The sequence below is a fragment of the Paramormyrops kingsleyae genome, chromosome 6 (genome assembly GCF_048594095.1).
Source record: "Paramormyrops kingsleyae isolate MSU_618 chromosome 6, PKINGS_0.4, whole genome shotgun sequence".
Taxonomy (NCBI): domain Eukaryota; kingdom Metazoa; phylum Chordata; class Actinopteri; order Osteoglossiformes; family Mormyridae; genus Paramormyrops; species Paramormyrops kingsleyae.
Window position 1 is genome coordinate 12141155 of NC_132802.1, and position 23043 is coordinate 12164197.

The window sequence follows — 23043 nt, forward strand, 5'->3', positions numbered from 1 at the left end:
GTGACAAAAATATCATTCTCTCATCCTTATCAGTATTGTGCATCTGTTTTCTGGCTATTGTGTGCTACACCAAGGAATTTTACCCTCTTAAAAAATTACATGGCATTAAATTTCTATGGTGTAATTCCTGGACAAGTCCTGGTAATTCCTGTTAGAAATGTAAAAATAGAGGAAATGTAACAATAAATTTTCATTAAAATAAAATTCCACAATTTTAACATAAATAAAGCATAAATAAGTTATATGCAAGAGCAGTTATGCAGATGTGCCTATCCTATGTTGCCTGAGGCAACATTTAAGTCAATTTAGTCTGTGTACATTGTGGATAACGCCATTAAGCTTTTAAAGGAAGTATTGATGATGAAAGCCTGCTGCATTCTGCTGCTGCAGTGTATTAAAATGTGATGACCACGGTGTTTTGGGAAGGAGAGCTTCCTCATTCAGTAATTACCATTCCTTCCAAAAGTCTGTCAAGTGAGCATCTAATGTGTATGGACAAGTTAAAGACTGAAATCCAGCTCCTGGAATGCAAACCATTAACTCCACTGCAAAGACTTTCTCTAATAGGGGGAAATGTAATATGAGCATGTAATAAACGAATAAAAGGGAGACCTTCCAGACAGAGAGCCTGACGAGGGACCCATGTATCACTGTCATTTAGTTCTGTAAGGAGGAGCTGTACATGACAACTGTACAAACACTACAAATTTTATTGATGGCCTCATTGCATTGGGCTTGACTGATTCATATCCAAGGGAACAGAGAGGAAGCGCAGGGTCCCCCTCCCCTTTTCAGTTCTCGCCACGGCAACCACCTCAAGTGCAATGCTCAGTTGTGCAAGTCAAGTTGCCATGGCAACAGGGCCTCCGTCATTTGAAATCCTTTCTGTACAATAGAGAAGCCCAGGAATGGGGGGTGGAAGCTTATTAAGAAAAATCAGGTCATAGCTAGTTTTTTTTTTCTCCCTACAAATTCGAGATGTAATAGAATATCATAAGGAGTGTGCGTGTGTGTGGAGGAGGGAATTACAGCTTATGCATCGTATTCTTAAAATACCATATTTATTCATGAATTATTATAATTTTTTTTCTCCTAATACTCATTTTGTTTTCATTTCCACTGTTTTTATAGGATTTGCGCTGTACCATCCTCGCACCTTGTCTGTTCGCACTAAATGTATGTTTATCTGGCTGTAACTTGCTGCTGAACATAGTACATGAATGTACCAGTTATATTAAGACATCCAATCGGCTCTTTGCTTCTACAGCTGATGTCCAGAATAACCGTTATTGAGCACCGGGTAACATCAAGCCCTTGTCATTGGGCTTCTCTGCCTGCAAATGTCGGTAACTGGAACATCATAGCATACCCCCTAATCCTAACCCTAACCCTAACCCTAACCCTACTCCCTGACTCCCAGGCAAATCAAATGTCTCCAAAGTGATGATGTCATGTATGGCCTTCAGTAGTCCCTCCCTCACTAATTGTCTTTTTTTTGGCACAATAATGTGCATCACAGCAAAATAATGTCATAATGTCATGTTCTTTATATGCCGAAAAATTACAATTGGCTAAAACAATGAATGTTAATGGAAAAGCCCTCTAAATTTGTATAGAGATATATACTATTTATTTGGCTGCTAACTCTTCTTTATCTTAATTTGTCTTGCATTTTAAACAGCATTCTGTCTGGATCACAGGGATCAGGAGCAGCAGGGCATGGAATAGCACAAAGGCGTTTTAGGGGGGGTGGGGGGTTATCATACCAGTGCAATTTTAGTTGTAAGGAAGAATTTCATTCCTACTTGTGTTACAATGACTTATAGATCACCAAAATCGGCAAACCTTAGGTAATAATACTCACCACACCACTGGTTAATTGCGAGTCTTTTACCAAAGGCAAACTACATTAGAGCATTTCCACTTTTTTGCTTTGTGAGCTTACAGAGGCCTCCGGGAGCCATGGAGACAGAGATAGTCGGAAATAAAAGTGGCAGGTTAACTATACAAAACATATGATCACCTTGGCTCAGAAACAAGCATCAGAGCCATTATAACCATAGATATCATTATGGCTGAGCTTGGTTAACCACACACATGCACATAAACACAGAGGATGGACAAAATAACAGGAACAGCTAATAATACAATTATATCAAGCATAAAATAAGAAACAGGGCTATCCTTTGCCTTCAGAACAGCTTCAATCCTTTTTGGAATGCAGTCATACAAGTCCTGAAATGTGTGTAAAATGATATTGGACCACTCGTTAAGAAACAAAGGCTGAAGGTCTTTGAAGGATGAAGAAGATGTAAATACACTCTGTACTCTTCCCTCCAGAAACTACCATAAAGGTTCAATGATTTTAGATCTGGTAATTGTGGAAGCAACTGGAGACTTTTGAGTTGATCCTGGTGTTCAAGAAGCCACTGCTGACTTTCTGTAGCAGTGTGTTGTAGGGACATTCCCATCTCAGAATATGGAAACATCATGAAAAAACAGTGTCTGCACCAGAGAGGGCACCTGCTCTTGTAAAATACCCTCATATTTCGTGGTCATTATATGATCATACAAGGTAATCATTAGATCTTGTGACTCTATAAATGACTACCCAGTGAAGGCATTCTTTGGCTTTCCCCAATCTCTTATGACCCTTGGGCCTAGTCCTAGTTGGAACCATCCTTTCTCATATTATGAGCAAATAGCCTTTAAGAGACTTCTAATTTGCTCAGTTGAAGGAAGTCCCACCTCCCCCAAGGAACATAAGAACATAAGAACTATACAAACGAGAGGAGGCCATTCGGTCCATCGAGCTCGCTTGGGGAGAACTTAACTAATAGCTCAGAATTGATCAGAAATTATCTAGCTCTGATTTAAAGGAACCCAAGGATTCAGCTTGCACTACGTTATCAGGACGACTATTCCATACTCTGACTACACGCTGTGTAAAGAAGTGCTTCCTTAAATCCAGTTTGAAATGTTCTCCCGCTAATTTCCACCTATGGCCACGAGTTCTTGTATTTGAACTAATGCTGAAGTAACTATTTGGTTGAACAGCATCCAAACCTGTTAGAATCTTATAGACCTGGATCATGTCCCCCCTCAGTCTCCTTTGCTTGAGGCTGAACAGATTTAGCTCAACTAACCTTTCCTCGTATGACATTCCTCTAAGACCAGGAATCATTCTTGTGGCCCTATGCTACACCTTTTCTAAGGCCGCAATGTCCTTTTTAAGATATGGTGACCAAACCTGGCCACAATATTCTAGGTGAGGTCTCACCAAGGAATTGTATAATCTTAGCATTACCTCCCTTGACTTAAACTCCACACACCTGGAGATATACCCCAACATCCTATTGGCCTTTTTTATGGCTTCCCCGCACTGGCGAGAATGAGACATGGAAGCATCAAGATACACACCAAGGTCTTTCTCATAATCAGCTACCTTTATTTCAGTAGGTCCCATAAAATACCTGTACTTTATATTTCTGCTCCCTACATGGAGTACCTTACATTTGTCTATGTTAAATTTCATCTGCCAGGTATCGGCCCAGTCACTAATTAAATCAAGATCCCGCTGTAGTTGCTGAGCCGCTAGTTCAGTATCTGCTACGCCACCCACCTTGGTGTCATCTGCAAATTTCATCAGTTTACTGTATATATTGGTGTCTATATCATTTATGTAAATTAGGAACAATAGTGGTCCTAAAATTGAACCCTGCGGTACCCCACTATGAACGCAGGCCCACTGCGACATTGTGCCTCTTATAACTACTCGCTGCTTCCTATCTGTTAACCAGTTATCAATCCAGGTCGCTACAGTTCCTAAAATACCTGTCGCTTTGAGTTTAAGTAAGAGCCTCTTGTGGGGGACAACATCAAAAGCCTTTTGGAAATCTAAGTAGATGACATCATAGGCCTTCTTATCGTCAAATTCCTGAGTAGCTTCCTCAAAAAACTCCAACAGATTTGTTAAACAGGATCTACCTCTCCTAAATCCATGTTGGCTATCCCTCAAAATGTTATTTGAGTCCAGGTAATCTACCATTTTCTCTTTGATTATAGCCTCCATAACTTTACCAGTTATACAAGTTAGACTGATTGGCCTATAGTTTGACAAATTACTTCTATCCCCTTTTTTGAAAATGGGTGTTATGTTGGCATGCTTCCAATCAGAAGGTACCACACCTTCAGATAAGGATTTTTGAAACAGTAAAGTTAAGGGTCGGCAAATAATATCCCTCATCTCTTTTAACACTATACTGTAGGTAAGATGCCATCAAGGCCCTGTGATTAAGAAAGGATTGGATGTTCTCTATATAAAAGAAGACCACAAAACAGGAGGAGTTTAATGATTAGGTTGTGTTATTGGTGGTTTAGGACTACAAATTTTGGTTTTGGTCTTTTGTACAAACTTCGTATCTTTGTGTGTTCTCATGACCCTAGTTTTGAGCCACTTGTTTATTTTTCCATTCTTCTTTAGTTTCGGCATTACATGGGAGGGAGAATGCCACTTATGCATAATTCAAATTTTATTTGTCACACGCATCATCACATATATCACGCAGTAAGCGTGGCATGGAACGGAGACAGAGGCACAGACATCAGGGAATCAGAGAACACAGGGTTTAATTGAAGGGTAGGCAACAAGGATCAATGAACTCAGAATGACAATACAATGATCGGACTGGGGAAACATACTTAAACGCGGACTTAAATACATAGGACTAATGACAGCAACAAGAAACAGCTGGTAAAAGCGGGGATTCCACATGAGGTAAATGAAGGGACATGGCACACAGAAGGAACGGACGATCGGGGCAGGACAATACATAGTACAACCTACAGTGAAATGCTTATTTCAACTTCTCCAATGAAATGTTACTAAAAAAAACTGTATAAAAAGAGATGAAAGAGATTAGATATAGTACTTTCTATACCATATACAGAGATATACAAAATATATATGCTATGCACATATATTGCACTATAGAACAACATTGAACATGGAGTTTACAGAACGATGGGGTGGCATAGGAGTATGGCGTGCATAAAATATAATATAATATAATATAATATAATATAATATAATATAATATGAGCAGTTGTCACAGCAGCCTACTGCAGCAGCACCATCTTCACAATGTCCCTCCAGTGTTTAGTTAGAGAGAGAGTTAGGCAAGAGAACTGTTTCTTTATGTTGTATATAAATTTAAGATATCTTTGTGGTAACCCTAGAATTTAAGGTTTGTTGAAGCGAGATTAGGTATTATCCTGCCATACTGCTGTGTGTGTATATATATATGCTTTGTTTCCTTGCTTAGTTAGGCATTTCCAATTTTTGCCTTGCTTAATTTGCATTACAAAAATGAAAGTATCCCGTGGAAATATGTGGAAAATATTTATTTGAGGAATGCCCCCGTGAATGGAAATAAAAGTAAAGCATTAACTTCCACATTCCATCCCAGAACTAATTAAAAGTCAAAAGTTTTTGCACACACTGAGATTTAACACATTTGTATGTTACTCACTAAACATGTACTAAAAAAAATACACTCAATATTCTTTGCTGACAAATAAAATTACAGTATGTTCACCGTTTAGGACCAATACTAGCAAGAAAATGTCATTTTCTAGCCTCTAGCAGTTATAACAGCAGAGAAAATTCGAGACATTCTGTCTAAAAGGGACATTAAATACTGCTTTGTTTCATGGGATGAAACAGTAAACTAGTGCGTTTAAAAGTTAAAGGACAGCCTAGAATCTGACTATGCCGTCACCACACAACCAGTTAACAGGATGTCAGGCATGCACCGTGTTTGAGTCTTTACATGTCTACATGTTTTGATCAAGTACCACCAGACAAACAAACCGTAAACCCATCCAGATGCTGGAAAAAGATTAGTACTGCCATAAATTCCAGTTTGTCAGGCTAACAATGTTTCTGTTTAAATTGGGTTATAGGGATGCTGCTTCAGTTCTGCGCGAAATTTTGAGGCCATATTTTTCTTGTGTTTAGCAAATATCCTCTCGTTACATCACTGCTCTTTTTTGCTGATGCAGTGCAATTTGGACACCAACTATGGCCTTTTTGGACCTCTGTCCTGTGTTATTGCCCTCATGTTGCTTTGAAAACTCAGAAGTGCACAGCTGACACATGCATGCTGATAATTGGCTTTCAACTCAATGTGACTCACCATCGCATCTGTGTTTGTAATTATGATTTAGCTATTTACTTTAAAGTCCCGTTTCATATGCTGATTCTATTATTTTATGCATCCTCAGTATCTTTATTTCTCATTGTCAGCAAAACATACTTCTCATTTTTGTATTTCACCTATTGTGTTAATTCCTGGGGAACAAAGATAGACTAGGCTGTTTTCCAAGTTACACTAATGTAATTAAATATGTAAACTTCTGCAATCACTCAACTTAAAAAAAAAATACGCACGTCACACAAGGTCAATATACAGTAAATTGTGAGTTTACAGTTTACAACCGCGGTAGCGCGGTTTGCGCAACTTGCGTATATTACGCCAATATCGCAGTTAACGGCATGTTATATCTGTATGTTATATACATTATATATCTTAAGCCTTGTTTAAAAACGGTATTACATTATCTTTCCATCCGACCAGCTTATGACCCGGGGGTGTGCATGACGATACTACTCACTTCTGGATTGCGTATATTTATAACGTTTATTTTCAGAATGTCGTTTCAAACAAAGCTCCGTTAGTGTAACATGTTAACATATACTTCATTTAAAAATGGTTATACAGATATGTAAACTGAAATGAATCCTACTAAAGTAAAACGTCGGTAAATGGACGTCCCTTTATGAACGATATAAACGATGTGTTATTTTCAACATTGTGTACACATTAAACATTGGGCTGGCCACAAAATGGTGTGAAGACTGTTTTAGCATCGTGTACGCAATTCGCTACATTGGTGATGCAGAACCCAATACATATACGTACAACTAAAGCAATATGTGTTTGAAATACGATATTATTGTAATTTTGCGTGCATGGAACTTACCAAAAGCGGATATTAAAAGAAAACACACACAAGCGTCATAAAATTAAGCACTACATTGCTTTCATAAATTAAAAACATTAAAATATGCTAATACATGTGCACAGAAATCCGCAAGATCCTGTTTAGTTTCACCATTATTTTATTTAAAATCTGCATCCGCAAAGAAACACATTTAAAAGGTATAATAGCTCGGGACCTAGATGCCTCTGATTTTTCTTTCATCCGATATATTCCTTCGGAGCGCCACTGAATGGGAACCGTTTCTACCAATAATTAAATCTTTTTGTGTTCGTCGCTACGCTATTTTTCAGCTATTAGATAAACTGCTATGTAAGTTCAGTTACGTAAGCTAAGCAAATTCAATCACATATGCAAACTGCATAAATCATCCATTTTCTAACGGCTTATTCTGGTCAGGGTCATGGCGGTTAAATAATGTAATCTATTTAAAATTACTCACGATGTGTACGCTGTAAGTAACGTGAATAACATAAGCAATGCAGATTATAAGGTTTGCTCAAAGTGCGTAAATCACGCAAGTTTCATCGCTCTTTACGCTAGTTGCGTGAGTTATGTACGTAATATAATGTTATGTTACATACGTCACATATTTCCCTATTGGCATTCCATTGATGTTCCTTGTCCCCTGGGCTGGCTCCAGCCCTCCCACTGCATATGCAGATGAAAATATTGTTTCCTTCTTTTCCTTTGAAATCTGAAAATATTGTAGAAACCACGGATCATGAAAAAACACACACACAAAACCAAGGCTTAACTAACTGTTCACCATATAATGAAATAATTAAATTAAAACCATTTAAAGCTAGTTTAATTCTGCAAAAAAAAATAAAAAAATTTATCAATAGTCATTCTATCATTAAATTTGCAAAGAGTATGTTTGCACAACTTGAAAGCTACGATTTTTTTTTTTAAGATATAAGCTACCACAGACAGTTTTAGGGAATGAATAAGAAGCAAAACCTTTCAAAAACTTACCTAGACATTAAAACAGCATTGATGAACAGAACATTGAACATTCTAAATATGCAATTACATTTTCAGTGAACCGATGGTATCTAAGTAAAAGCATCACCTAGAACATGCCCTCTATGCCCACAGTGATAAATGGGATCACATGGGAAAAGATTCCCCCACCCCAGGGGTCAAAGGTCAAGCAGGAGGAAAAGCAACCCATTCCAGAATGGTGGATATATTCTCTAGTAACTGATAAAAGATATAGCATGATAAAGGATGGCGTATCACACTCACATCATACTCTGTAGGCTTGCACTGGCTTTGTTGCTTGCGCCATTTGACACACAAATGAAGGTGGGGGTCTCAGCACTGAACACTTCCAGCTGAAGGACGCACTCCAAACTCAGTGTGTACAGGATGATGCGCCCCACTGGGCCGACATTTCTCACTAGCGACGTCTCTCCCCCAGGATGACATCACATTCCCGGCAGCTCCTTTGCCGGAGTGTCTGCCAGGCCCAGTGCCCAAGCTCAGCAAAAAAATTCCCCAGTTAGAAATCAGAGAGGATTTCTCCTGCCTCTTAACCTGCTCAGAACAGAACAGGCTCACAATAGGTCTGCAGCTAGCTTACGTACAAACAGCAGTTTCATTATAATGGTGATGTTTCCTATGTTTTGAAATATGCAATGCATAATATAAGGCGCTTTCCCACCAAAGTTCACAAACCTAGTTCCAGGGTCTGAGTTTCTGAGCCATTTCGACTGGGAACTCTTGTAGTTCCTGGCTACTTTCGTGTGTTGCTTTTCCACTGAACAGCAGACACTCTGACCATTATGCTAAATAAGCAAGGGACACACAAAAAGCTCATAGGTTAAATTTCACATATAATTTCACACAATGGAGGATGAACAAGTCATATTTGTTAATTATTGCTAGGATCAATCATCTGAAAATCAGTCCGAAAGTAGAGGAAAAATCAGTTCAAAACAGGACACAGCATTTTATTTACATGGCCCACACAATGTTTATAATTCATTATTAAATCTGGCCAGCATATCAATTTTTAGTTTTCTGCTGACTAAAAATTATTATTAATAAGCTTTAATAAACACTGGCAAATTTAACTGCTGGCATCAACATTAATAGACAAAAATATATCGGTTATCAATCTAATTTTTTGATGCAGATATTTGGAGACACAGGCAAAAAGATGTATTCATTAATGCATATAATGTAATTGACATACAAAAATAATCTGCTTAATTTTCGCTTCACTACTTCTATCACTTTTCCCTGTACTTCCATGAAACTTACATGGCCAGTGCTTGTGGCCAACCAATCAGCAAAATGTATTGCTTTAAGCCCTACTCAGTAGATTCTGGTTGAGCGAAAAATACCTACTCCAGAGTTGGGACTATAAACTATAAACTACCTCAGAGGAACTACAGTCAGGCTTGAGTACCTGCAGTGGGAATGCGAAAGAAGTTCTGGGTTCCTGAAAAAGGTTTCTGTTTCTTGAAAACAGTTCCTGTGGGGGGAAAACACCTATATACTATATCAGAAGACAGATACGGGGGAGGGAGAGGGGCCTCAGGGAACTGGCGCTATATAAAAACTGATTGTCTCTCACAGAGTCAAAACATACCAGTGCTAATGATATATATATATATATATATATATATATATATATATTTCGTGTGTGTGTGTGTGTGTGTTGTACTGCTGGGAAGAGCATTAAGATAAAAAGACAAGGCTGCCGCTGGCTAATGAAAATGGGCTGATTGCCTCACCGCTCTGAAGGCACACACGTGACATCCAGCCTTGCTGTCTTGCTGATCCTTTCAATCCTGCGCATTGTATAATGAGTTGGCCGGACCCAGCAGCCACGCGGGCCTGCTGCTGTGAGAGCTCTCCTCGCATGTAACGGCGGCGCTAAGCAGCCACACAGGCCCCGTAAGCAGACTACAGAAGGGCGTGTTTGCGCGTAAAGCATTCTGACAGCACTCCCCGCGTCCCGGCCACGCCGCTATATATAGCAGTGCTGGCTTTCAACAGCCCGCTCATCTCCATTGCAGATTAACCCCGGCCAGGGATTAGTGGCAATGCAGGGACCAGCCGAGCCAAAGCAGGAACGATGCAGTGTGATATGGGGGGGTGGGGAGACACAGTGACGCAGTGACTCAAACAACCCCTTCACCCGCCCTCCTTGTCCTCAATTGTTCTGGTCCGGCAGAGCTTCAGTCGCCTTTCTGACCCCCCACGGCTGTAATACCCCTCCTCCCCACGTACCCCACATGCATATTTAATAATGAACGCGCCCCCCCCTTCCACATTGGGGTGGGTTTTGAATCTCAATCATGGCCTAACTAAGCTGGTCCTATTCAATTAGGCTGGTTTGCTTTTCACATATCCAGTTAATTATGCATCCGATGCAAATTACTCCTAGTATCAGAAACATCGGCATTATGGATGATGGTCAGACAGCCTGAATCGGGAAGGATAATAGTGTCATGGGGGGGTCACGTCGACGGGGAACGGCCGCGAGACTCCGTGGTGAACCTCTCTCACATCCTCAGCCCCGCCACTCATTAATACTGAGGGGATTAGGCTGGGTGGGGGGGGGGTAGGAGGCGGGGAGATGGGGGACGTAGGGAGGGGGGAGCCAGGGAGGGGGGAGGGGGATAATTCAGTCAGTTGCCGTAGGGATGCGCGCAAGCTCTCTAGCTAAGTAGAGCTGCTGCCTATCGATTCAAAAACAACAAGCACCGGCCCTGCGAGCTGAGAGACGGCGACGGCGAGCGTGCAGCCAAGCAGCAGAGGCGACCGTGGGGGGGGGGAACGCAGAGAAACAGCTCCGCCATTGTCTCTCCTCACCCTAGTGGCTCAGCGGACAGGGGATGCCCGTGACTGCCGCCGTTTCAGCAGCGCTGGGATTTGCAGCAGATGAGGGTGGCATAGCCTACATCTCAGTCGCCTAGGAGGTCCTTCCTACCCTCCGCCACACAACCCGAGGACTCCTTCGTTCATTTGCAGGTAATAGGTTCAGGCACCGTCTCCATCCCCGAGGAACCTTTTTTTTTTCCATCATTTTCTCTCCTCATTTTACCTTGTTTCTCTCTATACATACTCAGATCTTCCTCCTGCTACTCATCTCTTGCTTTAACCATCTCTGGCTTTCTCTGTCTGTCTGTTTACCAGCAGTGAGGTAAAACCATTTTATTTGGTGTTTTCTGTCTCTAGTGGAAGCTGGCTTCCATGTTTGAAAACATACTGCTTTCAGTGTCTCCGAACGGTAGCCTTGAATGTCAGAATTAGCATTTGATAATTACGTTACTTCAGCGCGATGTCATTCCCAGGGACTTAGCGCTTATAGCATTGGCCCTTCTGTTGCGTTCAACGTGAAATATGTTGGGAACGAAAGGTAGCTGGACATTGCTGGTACATTCTGTAGCCCCCTGTCATGTGGTTTGTTTTGCACCTGGGTCATGTGAGCTGGTTTTTTTTCAACACTCTTGATCGATGTGAATGAAACATCACACAAATGCATGAATTTACAATACTGGCTTTCAACTATAATTAATTTAATTAGCATTTATTCATCCTAAAACAGCATATGTCTTTTAGTAATTAAAAAATTGCAACACGTGACAGCTATTGTAATGTCTTTGCATCAAAATATGTGGATGCAATCAGAGATGTAATTCAGACTCCATTTTCTACACTAATTATTTGTACTCTCTGCCAAATCGGGACAGCTCTTGCTTTCTGTGACCTATGGCAATCTTATCGGTCTCTTTGTTTTGAACGGTTGTTGTGTAGAAGGGATTGGGTCCAGGGAAAGACAATAAACCTTGTTCCCTGAGATGCCGGGTGACAAACGCACACACATACACAAGCGCACACAGACACACAAACCCTCCTTTTTCACTCCACTTAGTTTCTCCACACTTTCACGCCTTCGAGAAATCATGAGAGATGATGAGACCGTCTCACTGCCGTCAGACAATCCCCGCTTCTGTTTTCCACACGACGTACGCTGATGCTCTGGACGCTATGTGCTCAGGATAAGGGCTGTTCGCTGTATGGGACTTCATGAGAAAAAAAAAAACAACAGCAACATTATTTATAACAGTGGTTCTCAAACGGCTTAGCCTCAAGACCTACATATTTCCTTGATCATTAAGTCAAACCAAAAAATTTTAAATTTTGAACAAAATTTATTGAACAAAAAAATAGTGCAGTAATAGTAAATAGACTAGTGTGCAGTAACAGTAGCACAATGCCTTTGTGCACTGTGGATAAAAAAAATTGCATCAGGAAAAATTTTCCAAATCATTTTTTTTTAATCACACACTCTGGGGTGCAATGAAAATGGCCCCAAGACCTACGTTTGGGCTACAGCTCGCCAACTGAGATGATTTATAACATCATTTTATAAATGATATCTCAAACGGCTTCCAAAGCCACTTCCTGCAGAAGAAAAAAATCTGCTAATTATTTAATATTGAATTAAAATATCTGTTTTTATTGTGAGCGATAAGCATCTCAGAGCAGGGCCTGTTACTTTGTGCCAGGGGATACCACTTGCTCCTAGAGTGTTTGGTGGCAGCCTGTCTCCCCAAATACACGTGGGGACCTGGAGGAAGTCAGACAAATGCCACCTGCCTTTGATTTAAGTGACTCTCTGCTGAGTAATGAGGCACCAAGGAGGGGCTTTACGCAGGCTGCCTTACACAGGCTACTTTCCAATGCATTTTCTCTCCATTCCTTTTGCCAGGCCAGATAAGCATCTAAAATTGTCTTTGTTGTTCATGCAGCCCAAAGGAGTCCTGTAGTGCTGTCTATAAAAATACGAGAAAAAAATATTATATGGTTTACATTAATAATAATATTAAAATATAATACAACAAAATAATATGATGGGCTTTACATCGTAGGAGCATAACTGGTCTGGGTCGTCCCTGATTTGATGACATAAAATATAAGCGTCGTGAGACGGGTTAGCAAAAAATGGTAATGTATTTCAGATATATAACAGGCAAATCATAGAAATATTTTTGTATATATACAAGAATCTGTCTTGCTTTACAAGAAGGTATGACACACACACACACACACACATATATCCATTTTCTGTAACTGCTTGTCCTGTTCAGGGTTGCAGACCTATGGGCAATGTGACATCTCCAATTAACCTTAGTATGTTTTGGACTGTGGGGGGGAAACCAAAGAACTCAGAGGAAACCCCATGATGACACAGAGAGAACATGCAAAGTCCACACACATGGAGCCATGCTAGGTACTCAGATGAGTAAGGCAAGAGAGCTGACCACTGAGCCACCCCAGTTTTATATATAAATATTAAATTCCATTTAAGTGTTTTTGCTTAAATGTACATATATTTGCCTTGCAATGGACTGGCATCCCATCGAATCCTAGCCTTGTGCCTGTGATCTTGACTGGGATGATGGATGGATGGATGCATGCATGCATGTAAACATGTTGTGTAAAATATTGATAACAGTATTGAATAATAGCCATAATAAACAGCTCTGAATATCACTGCACACTGTATTGTGACTCAGCTTAACAGGGATTATGTTACTGATTGGCCAGATTGTGGATTTTATCCTTTTAACAATGTTACGACACTGCAGTTGACACTTTATCCCCACCCCCACCTCGATTCTGCTTAAGATACAGGTTGAACGCTCTTCCAAACTGTTATCTATCTTTACACAATGCATGTTGCATCGCATTGTGTACCAACTGGTAGAACAGAATGTCCTTCAGTGTTGCCAAGAGAAGTTCTGAGCTCACTTTAATTTGAAGCCTTCTCCTTAGTGGCAGAACAAGGGTAACAAGCCATGGTAACCTAAGGGCTATGCTTTCAAATGCCGTAGCTTTTGGCATATATAATTTCTGGGGTTTATTCATAACCCTGATTGCTGGGTCCCTTGCTTCATCAGCAAAATCCTCACTGTATGCATTTCTGAATTTGATCTTGTCCATCCAAAGCACTTTTGCATTTCCTACAGAACATCTCCATCTTTTGACTATGTCTTTACATGTTTTTTCAAGAGCTTAGCTTGGCTTAGAAAAAAAAAATCAGTTAAACAGAAAGTTAATTAATGTGCTTCTCAAGTGAATGCATTTTAATACTGCAGTCATCAAAAATACAACTGTAATTCATCTTACTGATTTATTGTGCTCTAGAGGTGCAGATAGCAAATGTTATAAATAGCTGATGGAATACTGAAATGGTTTATGTTTTTTTAATGTTTTCCAGTTAACGTTGCCGGGAACATGTTAAACCTTCCCACCGTTGAAAGGTCTTTAATCCCTCCCCTCGTGATGTCTGCTCTTATTTCAGGACTCTTTCTTTATGTTAAGCTGTGACAACTACAAAATGGAGGCTCCACTTGTATGTCTGGATGAGGAGTTCGAAGACCTGAGGCCTTGCAGACACGAAGAGGTGGAGCAGGCACCTCGACGTCCCTTCGGGACTGTGCCCCTGGTCCGGGAAGACTTCTCAGAGCTAGAGAACTTCTCTGAGATGATGAGCTTCAAGTCAATGGAAGACCTGGTCAACGAGTTTGACGAGAAACTCAACGTGTGCTTCCACAACTACAACACCAAGACCGAGGGATTGGCTCCCGTGCGCAACCACTCCCACACAGAGGAGGACGAGGAACGTCTGCAGGATGAAGAGTGAGTGCACCCTGTTGCCAGCTTTTCTACCTCTTTATATTAGCAGTGTCGCTAATTGTTTTTAGCATATCCATACTCTGACGTCCTTAACACATCTCTATGTGTCCTGCTACTGTTCTGAGACATGTTGCCTTTGAGTCTGGGCAAGGTGCATCTTTTCCATTTTTATAATAGAGAAACGTGAGATTTTTCTGCATTGTTTCTTCGAGGGCGGACTGTATTTCCACATTCCCAAATCCCAGCTGACTCAGTTGTGAGACTCCAAGGTTAATTCTGGCCTTGAGAGTGATCATGTGACAGGCGCACGGCCCACCGAGCCATCCGCCACCTGTACGGCTCCGCCTACAGCTGACTTCCTTAGCTCTAAGTCATTTCTCTTGTTTTCACGCACGGTTCGCCAGCTCGGTTCGTCCGCGCCTTCCGCTACCAGCAGACAGTTGATTTGCCAAGGGCCAGAAGGCAGGAATGGCGTCTAAAAATAACCTCTCTTGTTACAAAAACAGATCAGCCCTATCTTGTCCTTTCATACCAAAATTAGTCAATATGAAATATTCAAATCCAAACAAAAATAAGCACTGGGTAAAAATGGGGGGGGGGAGAATAAAAATAACAGATAAACAGAAAATAAATATAAGGCTATAAAATAAGACATTATCCCGAGTGCATGAACTGTTATTCTTCCTCCTGGTTGGAATCGCTGCTTTCCTGGCTGCGTGCGGCACGTTGCACCACCAATTTTCTGCTTCCTGAAGGACCAGAGGCTCCGCCTGCATGCAAATGAGCGGACGGCTTGGCCTTCAAAAGACACTTGTTCCCTGTAGTGCTGGCCAGTGCCACTTAGTGGCCTCAGGGCTGGATTCGAAAGAGAGGGCACGAAAAGGAGGAGCTGACCTCCTTCCTGTGTCAAATTCCATGCAGCAAGCAGCACGCACCCTGGCTGATGTCTAAATGTACAGGAAGCCCCTTTCCTCCAAACAACAGTCTTGCTCCATATAGACAAAGACCATTTGGCTCTCAACAACCATTGGCTCATCAAGGTTTTAAGACAAGAGCCAATAGCATATGAAGTCTGTGAATAATTTATTTAATGTTTCAAAAACATTACAGTTTATTGTGAATGTGAATGCGTCACCACACTAATGAAGAATTCTTGATATATAGCTGTACACCCCTAACCTAAAGGGGGAGCCCCAACCAACCACGTCCATTGTGTTTTTTTTAATAGTTTCTTTTTAAATCATCTTATGGCAGTTTTGAACAGTCATCTGTCAGTGCTGTTTCTCGATTATCTGTATTTACGCGTGTCCAATTAAGAATCCACACATACTCTTTATTTATTGGACTTTTTTCCTATATATTCTGCTTTCTTTGTATTTATTTACCATCATTTCTGTTGTCATTATTGACTCCTAGAGCAACAATACAAATAAAGTCAATAAGAAATTGTCACATCATGCCTTTGATGGCTGTGGCCCACAGCAGTAGTTGTCCAATTCCCTCATGGGCTCTGACATGACTGACAGCGACGGGCGACAGCACTCTGGCCGAGCCTTTAATTATAGTGAGAAATTATCATCAGGATTTGCCCCTTTAAGTCCTGCCGTCTGCAGCGAGCCGCGGGATACCACCGCGGGATAACACCTGACTGTCGTTCGCATCGCAGCGTGTGGGATGCTCTGACTGATAATTACCTGCCCTCGTCTGGCTCCAGCTGGGACGACCCCAACTCAGAGGGATTCAATGGAAACCTCTCCGATCAGGAGGTAACTGTGTCCGATCTGCCTCCACACTCTCCGTGTACAAAAATGATGGTAGGCTTTATTCTGTATAACCATGCACACAATTATTAATCTATCTGACACGTTTGTCCAGAACTTACAGTACAGGGTTGCAATTTTATGTGCGTTCCCTGGGATCCAGGCCCTCGACCCATGTACTGTAAGCGCATCACTCTCCTTGTCAAGCTCTTTGTTAAGCTACATACACTAGTGGCCAAAATTGTGGAAACGCTTCCAATTTTTACACACCGCAGAACTTTAATCCAGTTACTCCAGTGACTTATTTAATCATCCAGTGTATGATATTTGTAAACATTCTTTGATTGTTTTTAAACTTTACTAGCAGTATTTGTACAGTAATTCTTAAAGCGTAATGCCAAAAATGCTAGGCGTTTCCACTATTTTTGCAAGCAAAGAACATCTGAGCATTATCATGTATCATAATTCACTGAGATGAGACATACAGTGATCTTGGTGTAACTTGATGTTCACTGCATGATTGCAGCACTCAACCTATCACTGAGGGGGGCGGGGGGGTTCTCAGTGCTGCTGTTGTGCCTGCAGGCTATAGCTGCAATCCCCCCTCCCTGTCTTCTTTTCAAGTAGGATGATGGGGGAGGATGGGGGGGGAAATATAGCTGCAGTGTACTGACTCCTCAGCACCACTCAGACATCCATCACCTGCCATTCTGCTCTCTCTCATCCTACATCTGTAGTCCTCTCCCCCCCCCCCCCATCCCCCCCTCTCTGCTCTCACTCATTTGCAAGGTGGGCCCAGGCTTAGGGAAACGCCTCAGAGTCTGAGGGCCAAAATGATTCTATTCAAGTCAAGTCAAGTGGGGCTTTATGTACAGCAAGCACAAAACAACATTCTCCAGGACCACTGTGCTAAATATATACATGCAGTGCAGAGGCAGACAGGAAAAGTGCAAAAAAAAAAAAAAAATTAACATTAACACACAATGTAAGCATAAATAATGTTGGAATGTTTAAAACTCTAGCCAATGGTGGAAGCAGCAGAGCTGGACTTAAATAGCACATCCTTCACGTATGTTGGATATATACTGAACAGAGGCTGAGAAGGACAAGCAGTGTCTTACAAAGATAAGCAGTGTCACCAGGGAACACTGTAAACACGAATGACCTCTGCTTCCCCCTTTAAGGGTGAATTCATAGTGTAGGCAGGAAGTCAAATCAGATGGACATCCTGTCTGATCAAATTTAGCATTATTATATATTAGTATTTTTTAAGGCATAGAGCAGTCTCAGTTCCTGAGAAGTTTTCTAAATATCTTGGAAAAAGACTCATTGAAAACTTCAACAAATCTGCAGCTAATATATACAGAGGTTAAGCAGAACCTTAACCTTAACTACAGTTTGTTCTCCTTTTGTAATGTCACGTCTGTGAATTGCCAAGCGTCTGATGCCCCAGTGTGGAAAAAGTGGCATGTAAGTTTGTGCTCAAAAGGCGACTCCTATCATGCCCCCCCCCCCAAGGGAGACTGGCGAGAGAAAGCTGGGGCTGTCTTTGAGGGAAGAAAAAAGCACAGTTACGTACTTGGAAAAAGTAGGCCACAATCAGAATCAGCCATTACTGATGGAGCGTAATGGACGCCATTAGCTGTTAGGGCACTCAGCCCTTTTTCCACATCAAGTCAAAGAACATCACTCTCATGAATTTAAGCGGAAACAACAGAGCACTGAAATAACAGAAAATATTTGACGAATTGGATAGAATTGTATCAGCACTTTAATCTCGTGAATTCCCAGTTGTTTGTGCTGGAGATTGAATGTGCCAGTCGCTACTGCACGCTGGGATCAGTAAAGGAGGCGTACAGTGACCGACGTGACAGAGAAACCAGCCCAAACTTTATAATAATCTTCTGAACATGCTGGAAGCCTAATGAGGCAGCACTGCCTCCCGTAACACCTGCAGTACAAAGGGGCGGAGAGGAGCAGGGAATCGTGGCCGGCGGAGGCGACGCAGCGGCTGCAGGGCAGACGCGCAGGCAGTCACTGACGGATGTGCTTTTCTTTCAAGATTCATGAGAAGGAGGAAGAGGAGATGAACGAGAAGAACGAGATGGCCAACTGCCTGAACGAGGAACCGCTAATTACGGCCGATCAGGTGACCGTTGGGAATTATTATTCAATTCAGTTCATTTTTATATAGCGCCTTTCACCACAGAGTTGCCGTAAGGCACTTGACTAGAGTGTGTAGCAAGATGGAAATTAAGAATGCCAGAAGACAGTGAAGGTGAGGGGGGAGTTATTAGCGTTAGGTTGGCTAAATTATTGGCTTGTGGCACGTTATGGATAGAATGCAGAAAAATGAAGCAAACAGGCATGACATCATGGTCATTTAGCATGTCTGCAGTACAGCTTTGGCGCCAGATGGATGGATACTAGGGCAGGCTATGTAAGCTACAGCCCGGCTGCCCGAGGACAGGAGGTTTGTGGAGCACTGTACTTCCCCTGCCCTTGAATGCTCCCAGACGAGGAGAATGTGTTACAGGCACCTGCTCGGGGGAGGTGAGGAAAGCAAAGAGTAAAAATAACTAAAGGCTCAAGGTGGAGGAGATGGAGCCAATCGATAAAACAGTCCAAAGAAGTCACGAGGTTTGAAGTTGAGGTGAAATAATATCTCCATGGTTTCCTCCAATCAGCCAGAGTTTTGGAGGGTGGTGAGGCTGTGGGACAGGAGCGGGGGGGGGTTGACGTTAGCAACAGGGTTGTCGCTAGAGCTGTTTGTCCTTCGGCCCCAAAAAGATGTGCGCTAATTAGTTTGAATAGTATGTTCTCATTCTTTTTTTATTAAAAACTGACCCCTCCCCCCCACCCGTAAAGGCTCAACCCCATAAATCTCTAGTGACCATCTTGGGTGGCAAGGGCTTTCAAAACCGGATCCGTCTGCCTTACGTAGGTGATCGAGGAGATCGTGGAGATGATGGAGAATTCACCAGATCCAGGGGAGACGGAGGAGGAAGAGGAAGAGGAGACCGGAGACTGCTTGCCGCCCAGCAGCCCATCCCTGCTGGAGGAGATTCGTGTGCTGTCCAAGGCCTCCAATAACAACTGCTCCTACGAAGGTACAACCTGCGTGCTTATCTCAGACAGGCAGTGGGGCCGCGGGAAAATCGATTATGGAAACTGGATGCGTTTCAGCTATTTTTGACAGAATTACGAGCTTCTTTTTGAACTGGTAGAAGAATCCCTTGATCTCTCTAACATGCTGGGACAGGAAGATCTGTCTGCCTCTGTGGCTGTGTTGTGTCAAGTCAAGTCACTTTATTGTCATTTCATACACATAAAATGGAACCAGAAAGCTAGAACAAAGAAGAGTTTGAACAATAAATACTGGATAAAAAAATATATACAACAGTATACAACAAAAATACAAGCAAACAGTAGGTGCAAGACAGCACATATAGAAAGTGTGTAAAATGCAAAATGCGCCCCTTTGCATGCACGTGTGCAGGCCTGCGGCTAATGCCCAGTTCGGCCCTCCTGGAGCTGCTGTGTCGCATGGAGGCCGCCATCCGCGAGTACTCCGAGGAGCTGGTGACGCAGCTGGCCCGCCGCGATGAGCTCGAGTTCGAGAAGGAGGTGAAGAACAGCTTCATCACGGCACTGATGGAGGTGCAGAACCGGCAGAAGGAGCAGCGGGACGTGGGCAAGCGGAGACGCCGCGAGAAGGGCTCCAGCACGCAGGGGGCAGCCCGTGCGGAAAAGTCCGGATCCATGCCCATCAAGGTGCTGCAAGAGACGGAGGGGGCATGGGCTGGGTTTGAGTACAACGTAAAGAACTAAATGAAACGATACTTTATTTGCCGTTTGCAGAAGTACAGGTTCACTGGAATGTGTCTTTTCACATATCCCATCATGCTCTCCTTTGAGACACATATCCCATCATGCTCTACTTTGAGACATACACATTAATATATACATGTACACAACTGAGAGTGAAACTTGGTGTCGGAGCGCAGTGTCAACCATTTATTGGGCATCCCTGGAACATAAGGGCTCTGCTTAAGGTCCAAAAGGGACTTATGGCCATTTTGCCAAGGAGGGGATTGAAACCGGCAACCTTCTGATCATAAACACAGAGGCCTAACTTGCTGAGTCACACTCCACCTCCCAAACTAAAAGGCTTGATCTCTGGAGGACGAGAAGCTGCCTGGGTGGTTTGATAGGGTGATGTGCCATAAGCAGGGAGCGGAGGGCGTCCATTAGCATTGAGCTGCACTTATGGGTAAGCTAGGAGGCATGAGTGCGATCCTTCCCACAGCTCGGAGGAGATTCCAGTAACAGGGCTTCCTGGCTGGAGTTGCTCCTCAGCTCCTCAAATCCGCAGTTCAATTTCCCGTTTGCATCCGTCCCTCTCCAGGCTGCAAAAGGCACTCCTTAAATCCACCATAATCTCTATTCTTGACCTATGGCGCCCCCTGTCTGTAGCACCGGCGGTAACACACAGGAGATGGAAGCTGTGTATGCCACTTCATTGAGGTCTCAAACCCCAAACTGACTTGCCTCTTCCCTCCCCTGCTGCAGCGGTTCAGTATGGAGGGGCTGTCCAATATCCTCCAGACGGGGATCCGGCAGACATTTGGGAACTCAGGGACAGACAAACAGGTAAACAAACATCGCTATGTCTCGAACACCCCTGACTGCATGTCCTGCTATGCCCAGGAGCAACACAAGAGGGCAACACATTCACACACACAGAGGATTAAGCTTAATTAGGACAGTTTTTTTTTTTTATTAATGGTCATTGTAGTAAAAAAAATGCTAAATTATGCTGCTCTTACCCATAACACGTGAGCCTCACCTCTGACCCACATGCAGTGCCTTGTATTCCTCCTTTGGTGGTTTTTTCTGGTTGCTTCTTTGCAGTATTTAAGCACAGCAATCCCTTCTTGTCTTTTGTAGTATTTAAACACGGTGATACCATATGAGAAGAACGGCACCCCTCCTACAGTGGAGGACCTTCAAATGCTGACGAAGAGTAAGTCAGTCACTGCGCTCCTCCTTGCCGATCCAGTGCAATCCTCCAAACGCATACAGCAGCAGGGGCGCAGCGCACTTACAACTAATCCGAGTTAAATGAGGAGAAATCTGTCATAGTAATATTCCATTTCATGACATTTTTTGTAGCTATTTTGCCCACATGTAAGATCCTCCCCCTGTCCTTTCAGTCAGTCTGTCCCCTTCCTGTCCCTCTGTCTCGCAGTTCTTTATGCGATGAAGGAAGACAGTGAGAAGGTACCAACACTGCTGACTGACTACATTTTGAAAGGTAACACCTCCACAGTGTTCCACTCCCCCCATATCATATCAAATTATATGGTTGGGCCCTTCATAAGAACTATGCCCCCCCTACTTTAAAACCTGCTAGAGTCATCCCTAGCTGGGTGGTCGTCATCCTTGATGTCTTGCATCGTTTCTTTTCAGTGCTGTGTCCCACCTAAACGAAACGCACGAGGCCCAGCGCCAGCGAGGCTCTGCCAGGGTGCCATCCACCTCGAGTCCAAGCTGCATGAGACCCCAACCATTAATAACGATGGACCATGGCATCTAATCATTGTACCTTATCCATCACAAGCCCCAAATAAACCTCTGCCTTTGCTGAGATCATCTGGTCTTTCCTGCACCTTTACAAAACCCAGGATTTGAGATGGTGCTCCCCCCTTACCTGTCCCCATCTATAAGATGTCTATGTAGCTATTCCAGACCGGATTCCACACGGTACGTCAGGAACCGTCAACGGCCAGATGCACGCACACATGTACTTAGACGGGTCATTTTAAAACCCAATACATATCGTGCATGGTACCCAGCGCGCTCGCATTTGCCTATTGGCTACCCAGCTCAGATGCAAATCAAGGATCTGCCATTCATTGGTCGTAACACACTAGCACGGCATCTCAGTCTAGCGAAAACTGAGAGATAACGTTACAGCTTCATGTGTGGAGGTTAGCCGCCCTGGTCTTTATTTCGCTTTACTTGCGAGCCCGTGCACTTCGAACGCGGCTCTCACATGCAACTCAGATGGCAGGTAGAGCAGGTTTTCGAAATCTGTCACCCCAGTGAAAGATCGAACAACACGTGTCCAATGCCACTCCACACAAACATTGATATAATGTCTTCAAGGACCTCAGGGTTTCGTCAACACAACGATATCTAGCCATCTCCCATCTTTGATAACCCATGTAATTTATCGCATATCATTAACGTAGCTGTCGTATGCATCTCTCTCTTGATTAAAATGAGCGATTTTTATCCTTAATGAAATAAAGATGTGTTCCCTGTGATACTGCTCCCATGACTTTTTCTTGTGCCTTATCCGTGTTCTTCCCGAGTTAACCATTTGACCACAATGACGCTAAGTGGCTGTTGAAAATGATAATGAATTACCTTCAAAAATGCTGTTACTGTTGGCTTTCGTAGGAGAGGTGTTCTTGAGTAGGAAAGGAAAAAAGTCTTTGCTCAGTCATATCTTTGACTTTATCTTTTCTCATATCACACACAAACTCTA

General features: G+C 42.7%; 1 protein-coding gene across 2 annotated transcripts; it reads left to right on the top strand.

Moving 5' to 3' along the window:
• The first annotated feature begins 10704 nt into the window (after positions 1–10704).
• On the top strand, positions 10705–22819 carry fez1 (fasciculation and elongation protein zeta 1 (zygin I)). 2 transcript variants are annotated; one of them, XM_023834835.2, is made up of 10 exons: positions 10705–11052; positions 14393–14730; positions 16394–16493; positions 18550–18636; positions 19432–19597; positions 19987–20261; positions 21060–21140; positions 21438–21513; positions 21739–21804; positions 21960–22819. In XM_023834835.2, exons 2-10 carry the CDS (start codon positions 14405–14407, stop codon positions 21974–21976), a joined length of 1194 nt encoding a protein of 397 aa, XP_023690603.2. In that variant the 5' UTR covers positions 10705–11052; positions 14393–14404; the 3' UTR covers positions 21977–22819. The 2 variants fall into 2 exon arrangements, with proteins under 2 accessions (XP_023690603.2, XP_023690605.2); XM_023834837.2 differs by having other exon boundaries at positions 16442–16493.
• The last annotated feature ends 224 nt before the right edge of the window (positions 22820–23043 follow it).